Source organism: Pteropus alecto, unplaced genomic scaffold (genome assembly GCF_000325575.1).
Source record: "Pteropus alecto unplaced genomic scaffold, ASM32557v1 scaffold335, whole genome shotgun sequence".
In the NCBI taxonomy this organism is placed as follows: domain Eukaryota; kingdom Metazoa; phylum Chordata; class Mammalia; order Chiroptera; family Pteropodidae; genus Pteropus; species Pteropus alecto.
The window spans coordinates 919,555-930,732 of NW_006436757.1; the positions used below are offsets into that span (position 1 = coordinate 919,555).

At 44.4% G+C, this 11,178-nt stretch overlaps 1 protein-coding gene across 1 annotated transcript in view; it reads left to right on the forward strand.

The window, feature by feature from the left end:
* Positions 1 to 7,342: 7,342 nt before the first annotated feature.
* LOC102883827 (apoptotic chromatin condensation inducer in the nucleus-like) overlaps positions 7,343 to 11,178 on the forward strand; it is a 10,921-nt gene continuing 7,085 nt past the window's right edge. Inside the window, 4 exon segments of the mRNA XM_015590668.2 lie at positions 7,343 to 7,393; positions 7,396 to 7,472; positions 7,715 to 7,776; positions 9,225 to 9,366. Coding sequence (XP_015446154.1) covers positions 7,354 to 7,393; positions 7,396 to 7,472; positions 7,715 to 7,776; positions 9,225 to 9,366 — 321 coding nt within the window. The 5' untranslated portion in view covers positions 7,343 to 7,353.

An 11,178-nucleotide genomic window follows, 5' to 3' on the forward strand; every position in this document is an offset into this window, starting at 1 on the left:
GAAATTGAGCCCATGGAAGGCCCAGCCCCGCCTGTTCTCACTCAGTTATCTCCTCCTAATACAGATGCCGAGGCCAGGGAGCTATTACTATCTCAGCATACTGTTCAGTTGGTAGGAGGCTTGTCTACTTTGTCAAGTCCTGCAGACACCAAAGCAGAATCTCCAGCAGAGAAAGTGCCAGAGGAGAGAGTTTTGCCTCTAAGTCAGAAAAGCACACTAGCTGAGTCCTCAACCCAGAAAGGTCTTGGAATAGAGTCAGACAAATCTGCTGCCCCACCCCCTCTAAAAATTGAGGAATTAGCACCAGCCAAAGGGATCACTGAAGAATCTCTGAAACAGCCGTCTGTTGAACAGAAGGAAGGCAGAAGGGCTTCTCATACCCTTCTCCCAAGCCACAGATTGAAGCGGTCAGCTGACTCATCCTCTAGCAGATCCTCCTCATCTTCATCCTCAAGTTCTAGATCAAGATCTCGTTCTCCTGACAGTTCACGCTCTCAATCTCACTCACCTCCAAGATCCAAGCAGAGAGAGATAGCTCATGCCAACCCTCGTGGTAGATCCAAGATGGGCTCCAGATCAACATCAGAGTCCAGGTCACGTTCCCGTTCTCGTTCAGCATCAAGCAACAGCAGGAAAGTAAGTGTGGCGGACTCCTGGGTACATTGATGTTCTGTCTGTATGCCAGTGTTTTCAGCCTTAGGGGAACTTATCATGATTTCTGGCGGGAATAGGAAAGTCTTCCTTTAGTTCCGAGTTCATTGATTACTTTCCCTTCATTTTAAGAGTCTAATTTTCAGTTCATTGATCCCTAAATAGGGTCCTTTTTCATTTTGAACCCCTTTGATTCCAAGGAAAGAAATTCGAATTTTGATTTTTTTTAAATTTAAATTAATTTACCCATCTCCACTAGATTATAAACTTCTTGAGGATATGGGCATGCTTCTTTACATGTGTATTCCAGTACCCAGCACCTAGTTGGGACTTAAGAAATTTTAATAGGAAATCCAGAAGATCACAAACTCAAACAGGAATAAACATAAGGACAGAGAAGTCCAAAATATTGGGTCAGCAGGAGTTGGAAAACTCAGTGATCTACTGAATATATACCACATAAAATAATTTGCGTTAATGTCTTTTATTTCTTTAGTCTCTGAGCCCTGGAGTCTCCAGAGACAGCAACACCAGCTACACTGAAACCAAAGATCTCTCTTCTGGTCAGGAGGTTGCAGCTCCACCAGTGCCACAACTGCAAGTTCTCGAGCCAAAGGAGAGGACTTCCACCTCATCCTCTATGCGAGTGAGGCCTATGAGCCAACCAGAGCCAGCTGAAAAGCATGTGACCCAGAGGGTACAGCCTGAGCCGGTAGGCTATTATGTCCTCTCCTTAGAGGGAGATAGATGATTAGGCATGATCTTCCCTTTTGTTTTAACTATAAAATGAAAGCTCAGTCTGGACAAGATTCAGTAGAAATGTAGAAGGCTGGGAAGACCTGTTAGATTCCATTTAACTAATTTTTAATTCCCTGGTTCATGAAAACTACATGAGGCCGAGTTCTCATCTCCAGGGCTCTCAGAGTCAGTTCTTCCTCAGAACTTATTTTTTCTGCCCAAAAGGAAGCCTGTTCTCAGTTCTCTCTAAAAACTCTAATAAAATAATTGCTGGCATAGCAGTTCTTTAAGCAATATTCCATTCTTCTTTCTACAATGAAATAACAAAGATAGATAGGGCTATGTGTGGAGCTGGCATGGTGTATGTCCTGCTCTGTTTTTCACCAGCTTCAGGTTAAAGAAGGAGGAACCAAGCAGATTTAAGGATGTCGCTATGTTTGTTTTGCTATGTTTGTTTTGCTATGTTTGTCCTGACAGGGGAGCCCAAAGAAGTGTGAAGCTGAAGAGGCAGAGCCACCAGCTGCCACACAGCCCCAAACCTCAGAGACTTCAACTTCTCACCTACCAGAATCAGAAAGGATTCATCACACTGTGTAAGTGATTTATCTTGACGGGGGTATAACAAGGAGCTAGGAATGTGGAATAGTTCTTTGCTCCTAGGGTTCTTTGACTAAGCAGTCTTAGTTTTCTTATAAAACATGAAGGCAGAGCTTTATCTGGACAAAGGCTAGACTTTAGTTACTATGTTGGGAGCTGACACCTGAACTCTCAAGGAGGTCTGAAAAGTGGTGAGAGCATAAGGAAACCCATATCTGTGATCATCTAACCAAAATAGTCAATTTTAAAGAGCAGGCAGCAGAGGCTTCTGTTTCCATACTTAAGACAGTGTAAGGAAGTTGACTTGGGATATCCTAACTCAATCTTTAACTCAAATTTACCAGCTATTCCTAAGCCTGGGATCACAGGTTAATAAAGGATATTGAAGGTCTATAAAGAAAGACACAAGAGGGTGCTATGTTTTAGTTTCTGTATTTTCCCTGGTCATTAGCTGTCATTTTATTAAGCACAATCTATTTAACTCTTATAGCATACAATACAGTAAAATATGAAGTACATATCAAGTCAGAAGTTTCTTCCCGAGCCCCTAAGGCCCTTAAATTGATTGTACCATTTATTACAAGTAATGTGGATTTTTTTTATTCCTTAAGTTTAGTTCTAGAAATATATTCATATCAAATTAAATTTGTTATTGAACATATATGTCATTCATTATTCTGAGCTAATATTCAAAATTAAGAAGCCATGGAACCAACATTCCTGGCTTCAGAGTATCATAGGAAATGAAAAAGGAAAGCACTGTGGAAATAAGATTGCTTAGTTTTTAGACATCAGGAATCTTGTACCGCTTTGGTGAATGTCTTGTGTAGACAGTTGGTCTAAAGTTGTTTATTTTTGTGGTGTTTTAACGGTAATATATACCAGTATGATTTTTCCCTTTATGTAAATGTCTAATAATTTACACTCTTCTGAGAGCTTTAGACTGTCTTTTACCTCTGATTTTGGAGGGTGGTGAGCAGGTGACATGATTTTATTATCTCCTTATGACTTTAATAATAATTTTGTACTCCTTACTACATAGCTTTTGCCTTGGGATATACTCTTGCTAATGTCCATTCCAGTATTCTTGCCTCTGCTGCCATCTTGTGGCCATTACACTTTGGTTCGAAAGCCAAAAGTTCGTTCTACTTCCTTTGAAAAGTTTCTATTTTTCAGTTTGGGGACGGGTACATTATCCTTTCGAAAAGGGTTTTTCTTCTAGGATCATAAAGTGAAAACCCAGCGGATTCTGGAAGGTGTTCAGGATTTTCCCAGCTACACCATCGATGAGGAAATGGGGTGACACCTTTCCTTCCATGTCCATCAAAGATAATACCGAATACCTGCCTTTACTTCCCCAACCCATGGGGGTATTACATGTTCTTTGTATAATGGCAGTTTCAAAGTAGGTATTGAAAACTTGCTATTAATTAGGTATGAGGAGCTGCCTCCTATCTATCTTGAGAAACAAGTAATTTTCTAAAATGCTCCTTGCTTGCCTTAAAATTCTGTGGATCCCGGCAATAGAATGGCGCTTTATGCTGTTTAGAAGCACCTTTATTTCTGGACTTCCACATGCAAGTCCAGGGCAAATGAGGCTTGGAGTTATATATAGAGTTTTTCTCCCCAGGTGAAGGTGGCTTTGATCTTCATTTTATGATTTAGGTAATCTAGTCACATGATTCTAGCAAGGTGATAGGCAAGGGACACCTTGAAAATACTGAGATTGTCCATTGTTTCCTAGGCAACCTTCAGTGTAGCAGCCTATAGATTAGAAATGCAGCGTGAGCTCAGGAGTAGCTCACACATGTCCGTCTTACCTGCTTTCCTTCTGCCTGCCTTCCAGATGGTCTGTTGAGCAGCCTAACAAAAAGACATGCCCAAAGGCCTAAACCCAGAAGCTATTCTGGCATTGGATTTGGTAAACATATCTTTGAGAAGGTTTTCTGGAGGCCCTACTACAACTAATACCCAACACTCCTGGTTTCTCACCCACTATAGTCCTAGCTTTCAGCCTTATGACCTCGGGAGCCCTGGCCAATTTTAAAAATGGGATCAGCAGTGCTAAGTAGAAAAGACCATTTGTGGCTTAACCTTGGTTTTCTATCTCAACGAGAAGTCACATGACTAATAAAAACAGAGCCTAGGGCCTATTGATTCAGTAAAATGTTTAAAAAACAGACTTTACTTCAAGGTCCTCTCACCACTTGGAAGAGATTGCCTAACTATTTTTGCTATGCTTGGTTAAATCCATTCTGATTCTGATTATGCCCTGAGGAATTCTAGATTTGAGGTAAGGTATATTCTTCATTGCTTGGAGCAGGAATTTGTGAGCCCTCAGTTTTATTTCATTGAGCCATATTCCAAAATCCAATCTTCTGCCTGCTATGGATATAACAAAAATGACCGCCTTTGGCAGAAAATAATGGTACTCTTTTTACATAAAAAGGCGGGGGGGACTTTGTGTGGGCAGTTGTATTATCCAGCAGTAGTTAATTCAAACTTGAATTTTTATAAATACAATGTTCTTGTGTACACAAACCTTGCAGACAATAGCAATTTAGGGCTCTTGGCACCATGCTTAGTTGTCCTTTTCCCTGAGTAGGGGGAAGGAAGTGGTCTTTTAAGCCAATATGACAGTGTAATTGATACTCCCCAGGGGACCTACAGTGCCAATACGGTAAATGATTCATAATAAAAAAGAATTGTCATCAATAGAGTTTGCTCACTAAGAAATTGGCATCTAAGGACAACTCTTCCCCCGCCCCCAGCCCCCCCACCCCACCCCAAAGCTTCCTGTCCTTGGTTTTTTTAGAAATAATATGCTCCTGAGAGTATTCGATATTTAAATCTCACTGCCTAAGGGGTTGTTAAGTTCCACTATTTCTTATTAAATTTCTCATCAGGTCCTCAGTTCTCCATGAATTTTCTATAAAAACATATATGCCTACGAAATTTCCTTTTCCATTAGCCTCTCTGAATCTCATACTCAGTTATGAACTGTAATGTGATGTTGTTAGTCTATAAGTAGTTTTATACTTTTCTTCCAGACTACAGAATCTTCGTTTGCTGTTTAAAAATAGATATCCCCCACCCCTAACTGCCATGCAACTTCACATACATTTCAAAATATATCATAAACATTTGTGCAAGAACTTAAATGGGAAGGGAGATGCCTTCGGTCTAAAAGAGACTACAAAGCAGAGCTGTGTGGGGGCTCTGACATATAGCTAACAAGACTTTGGGACTGGTCCTATAAGTATGAGTCCCCTTTTGGGATAATTTCAACAATTCTTTTTCTTATGAAAATAAAGCCTTGGAAATTTTTGGATCCTGCAGAAATGTTCATGGAGAAATAGACAGTACAAACTTGCTGTCTTAAGAATGCCAAGGATAACATGGTAAAATTCTTATTCTTGAAAAAATGAGATAGAATTTCCAGTAAAAGAAAATTTTCTCCAAGGAAACTACTTCTGGAGAGGCAAATTGGCAGCTGAAAGTATTTTGATACAGTTGATGGACAGGGAACATTTATTCGAGGATATTTGAAGGTAACATTCTCTGTGGGAATTGTATCTAAAAAAATTTTTTAAGAAAACTTTTAGTTCAGCAGTCACTTATTAAAGTGTCCCCCAGTACCCCAAATAACAGCTTAATTCAGAAATGTTTACTGAGCATTTTTTCTGTGTTAGGCCTTGGGCTAGGGGCCAAGGGATGCAGTCCATGACCTTGAGGAACTCTGCAAGATGGAGGTGAGGGGCAAGTAAACTAGTGGTTATTATACATAGTGAGAAGGGGTTTGCTGAAAACCTGTCAAGCAATTAGTGAAAGCCTTTTTATCAGAGAAAGAGCAGCCTATTCCTTGAGGAAACAAAAAACCTCCATAGGTGGCATCAAATGAGATAATGGCTTATTAACACTACATGTGTTTATGCACATCCTTACTTTGACTTGAGGTGTCATTCAAGCCAGATGCTTAAGAGGGAACCCCTATCACACTGTTCCATGAGAGAGGTATTGTTACTATCTCCACAGTTTAAGAAAAGAGATGCATGGAGTGTTTCGGGATCTTGCCTAGAATCATACAACTTGTTTGGGGGTGCGGCTGAAGCCAGGATTAGGCCCTAGCCAGTTTGACTCCAGAGCTCTTACTGAGCAGACAGAGAACTTTTAGAGTAATGTATACACTGCATAGCAGCTTTAGCATGCATTTGGCATGTAAGTTTAAGATTTTTAAGAAGCAGAGAGGAAATTTTATTCTTGCCTAAAAAAGCTCTGGTAATACAAATGAGGTAAATACTAAGCTTTTGGTACTCAGAAGCTCTACTGCCAGTAGGGTACAAAAGGAGTGCACAGATGAGCATTTTGAGCATCCACTGAGTGCTTTTTGAATGGTTAGAATCAGCTTCCCGTTTCATATTCAGTCCTGTGAGAATGCCTGTAATTAATAATTTCCATTTAGTTCCTAATCACTTTCTGCCCAGCAGATCGCTCCTGCCCTGTATAATAGCGCTCTCACTTCAATTTATTATTCTCCTTCAGAGCCCTACCTTGGAGCCCTTGCTCCAAGAAGTGGTCTTCGTGCTTCCACTACCCAAGGCCCCCTTACCTTGTTTATCCTTTCCTGGCTCCACTGGACCCTGGGGCAGGGTGACCTTATTAAAGACTGTGAAACAAAGTCGTCTGTCATCTCTTCAGAGACACCTCTTCCCACCTCTACTAGTAATTCAAAAAGGAACTCTGCTTACCCACTCCTTTCAACATCCCTGGAGAAAGGAGAGGTTGGAGTAGTAACACGTGGTCATTGCTAGGGGCAAGCAAGCAAGTTACTGTAGTGACTGAATAGTGCCAGTTTTCATCCCACCTCCTCACCTTGGACAGCTGACTGGTTTATCTGGTTTCAACATTCCGTGCTAGTTTCTTGGAGAGAGGAAAATGAGCACATAAATTGCTCCTGACTCTCCATGCTGTGTCTCTTTCAACTTTGGCTTTGTTATCTTCCTTCTTTAATCGTTTTTCACTCCCAGCTCTGCTGTTTTCCTTCCTTCTATCCTCTGGAATCTTCCAAGCAGCAGCTGTAACTTTGTATGTCCTCTCCACCCAGCCCCCTCCCCCGCCCCCTGGGAAGACAAGGAGAGAGCACCCTCTCCCTGTGGGGTTAGGCCTGGATAGCCGTTGTAACCTGAGAAAAGAAGGAAAAAGGCCAGGCCTATTGAGCCAGCAGTGAGCTCCCTGTGGCCGGCCGGGGGATAAGAACCTTGCTCACTCAGCACCCTCCCTTTTCTCTTTCCCCTCCCCTGCTGCAGCAGGGCCCTCCCCCATCCGCACACACGGGCTGCTGGGTAAGTGGCAAGATGGCTCCCCTGCATGTCTCCGGCTGATCGCCGCTGCTCCGCCAATACAATAGAGCCAGCCACTACCAGCAGCCTGGCCTCCTTCCTCCTCCTTCTCCAGAGAGACCAATCCAGCCGAATTCGGGGTTTGCCGTGAGGACTTAACGCTTATCTCTTAAAAGCCAGATCTATTTTAGCCTCCCCTACCACCACCACCACCTCCCTTCCCATTTACCATTTTTTGGATCCCCAGTTGCTCCATCTCGATTTTCTCTCTCTGGATCGGGTGGCTGGGGAGGAGGTGGTGGGATCTTGGGACAAGGAAGGTGTTTTGTTTTGTTTTTTAAATTTTTTAGGATTTTTTTGTTTGGTTTTTGTTATTTCTTCCATTCCAGAAAGGGATAAACAGCACTTCCAGGGGGAGAAAAAAAATCATGTTATCAGAAAGCAAAGAAGGGTGAGAGCTTCACATTTCCATGTATCCCTATTCCCCACCGCTCCGGCCCACCTCATCTTCCTTCTCTTCCCCCATGGCCTTCATTCCGTCTTTTCGTTTTGGTTTGTTTTCAATCATTCTGCTTTCCTCCTTTGTCCTTCCTGCCTGATTTCTAATTGGCCTCACTTGCCCTCTCTCTGTGGGAAATAGCTGTTTTTTAGATAAGCTTTTTATTTAGATTTGGGCAGTTGAATCTTGTGTTTCTGTGGGGGCCTATTAGCTGGGGGCACAGTTCCGATTTCCCCTCCCCCCTTCCCATGCATCCCTCCCTGCCTGCTCTGAGGAGGCTGTTCTGACCTCTGAGTGTCAGTCAGCCTGTCGGGAATGCTGAATTTTCTGGTGGTGGTTATCAGCCTGGGAAGGCTTGGTTTCCCTTCTGAGACTTAGGCCCCTGATCATCTTGATTTTTTTTTTACTCCAGTGTTCAGGTGAGAGTGGGTGAGAGATTAGGGAGAGAAGTTAAGGGTGAAGACAGAAAAAGAAGATGGGAAGATAGTTTACCTGAAGTGAAGCTCTGGGATTCATTGCCAGAAATGGGAGATAACTTGTGGGGCGGGGGGTCATTGTTTGTGGGGGCAAGATACATGATGTGGGGGAGGGTGTGTTCTGACTGGGAGGCTTGCTCTCTTTATCTCTTGGAAGTTGGAATGAGGGAATGGGGAAAACTAGGTGAAAGCAGAATGTAAGAACAATTCCTACACCTCTGAGCAGGTAAAAGTGGCCTGATTCTTTGCCAAGCATTCATATTTTCTGGCAGTCTTAGTTTTTCCTTTTAGGTGAGAAAGGGTCCTTGTTGAAGCTTGAACCCCCACCAACCCTACTTTTCCTGCAGCCCCCACCATCTCTCCATTTCTAGTGTCTCCAGATCCTGTGGGTCAGTAGGCCTTTACTTATTAAACAGCTAATTAAACACAAGGCTGGCATCATTTGCCACAGCCTTGGTCATTCTTTCTCGTCTTATTTAAATAATCAGGGTTCCCTTAGTTTCTCATGCAATTTTGTTAAATAAAGGTGCCTGTGGCCAGAGGATAGGGAGGCCACAGGGTTGTGGGCAAATCACAGTCACTTTTGAGGGACCAGGGTTTTTATTTTGCGGGGGAGGGGGGACTGTCTCCCTTCAAATAAGAGTACTCTGGTGAATTACCTAACAGTTGGAGTCCTGACTCCACACATCACAGTTTTATCCCGTCTGTGCCATGGGTGGATGTGGTTGCTCTGATCTATGCACTATCCCCAAGGAAAACTTTTCCTGATGGGGAAAGGTCTCTAGTCTGATGTGAAAAGCAGCCTTCCCAACCCACCCAAGTGACGAGGCATGGGGGTTTCCTGACCCAAAACCTAACATCTTGCTCTCTCTTCCCCTTGGTTCTTTTCTGCCCTTCCCTCCCAACCTCTCCCCATACTGTCAGTGAGGAGAAGGAGGAAGTGACCATGGACACAAGTGAAAACAGACCTGAAAATGAGGTGCCAGAGCCCCCTATGCCTATTGCAGACCAAGTCAGCAATGATGACCGCCCAGAGGGTAGTGCTGAAGATGAGGAGAAGAAAGAGGTAAATCTTCAAGCTGCCCGTTGAGGTGGGTGGGCAGGAGTGCACCTAGGGGAAGGAGTGGACCACTCTGGTGATCCCTTGTCCACAGTGGGATAGTTAAAGAAGGGGCTAGGCAGAAACTTGGATCAGGATAGGGCCAAGGGAGAATTCGCTGGTTTAGCAAGGGAGACCCCTTGTGATGGGGACAAGGGCTCATTTGTTTCTCTTTCTTTGTTGGGGAAGTAGTGCAGTCTAGACTCTTGGAAGTTTGTTAACTAACGAGAAAGTCAGTTAATGGCCCTTTATCTAACACCCAGGCTCAGCTTTCCCTGCCACCTCCCCGAGCTTTTTTTCCCTGTGGTAACTCCTTTAGCTTTCCCTCCTTTTTAAGAGCCTGTTGTAGCTCAACGCCATCTAGTGGGCCTTGATGGTTCTCAGCTGACCAGCCATACTGAGGAATTTTTGTTCCTCATCTGCCCCCCAGTGGTCTTATTGCAGAGATGTAGCTACTTAGAAGCCAGTATTTCCGGTGATCCTGAAGGCCCTTCTCCATTTCTGTGACCCCGTACTTCCTTTTTTGCCATATATATTATCTCGTGTCCTGTACCCAATTCAGGGGGCTTCCCCCACCAGAGCCAGCGAAGTCTTCTTGGCTCTTAAAGTAATAGAGAAAGAATTAGCTGGGTTTGGGAGCGGGGTAACAGGGCGGGAGGGACTGTCGTGTGTGTAGCCTTTCTTTGGTGTGTGTTGCGGGGGTGGGGGCCGGTGAAAGTGATTTGATGTGCAGAATATTATTTATTACAAGGTCCTTCTTCCCCGTAAAACTTTGTCCAAGTACCTCATGTACGGTAATCCGCCCGTAAAATATAACCCTGCCCAACTGGCCAATCGCTGATGCCGCCTCTTCCTCTGGACCCACCCGCTGCTACTGAGCTGCCCAGTCAGAGCCGAGTCTGCTATCCAGGTGTCTTGGCCAGAGGGGGGCATGTATATGGGATCCTGTGATGGGCCCCCTTTTGCCTCCCTGCCTTGCTTACATCAGGGGGCCAAGAAGAGCACTGTTTTGGAGAGACTTGTATTGAGAAAGCAAAAAAACATTTGGAAAGGGGTGGACTTGCATCATCTCCCTATTTGGGACACCCCAAGAAGAGCTTGTATCAGTGCTGGGGCGCCTGCCCACATGCCCTTACCCTTTCGAGGACTGTGGGTTGCCTTGTTTGCTACAGACTGTTGGGATTCCCATCTAGGGCACCAAGACCACCTAAAGAGTCAATGTCTGTGATTACAGTGCCATGCTGTAAAATACTGAGTGGGGCTCTCGGCTTAAGCTGTGACGACTAGGAACCCTACAGAGAAGTCTAGGGTCTGAGCCCAGGGATTTAATGCTGATGACAGCCCAGCCATGTATCACCACTTGCTCATCAGATGGACTTTCCTTTGGTCCCTGTTGTCCATGGTGAAGGGCAGCATGTTGGTTGCTCCAACTTCTCCTCCATCCCTGGAGGCAGGGGCTCATCCATCCACCTGACTGGAACCACTGTCTCAGCTGGAGTCCCTGAGGAGATGCCACACACAACTCTCAGAAGAAAAGCATTCTGACCTTGCTGCTGAATGTGTGCCAGGTCCTGGGGCTATCCACCTTCTACCCTCAGGCTGCCTTCATCAGAGGTGCCATGATCCCACTTGGTGAGAGGACCCCCTCCCCAGTTACAGGCAGAGGAGAAAGGGACTCTGGAGTCATCACCTGGATTCCAAGTATTGGGTGGTGGTATTGCTGCAGCTTGCCACTGGTGGACATAGGGTCCTGCCTGCCTCTCACGATAAAAGGCCAGG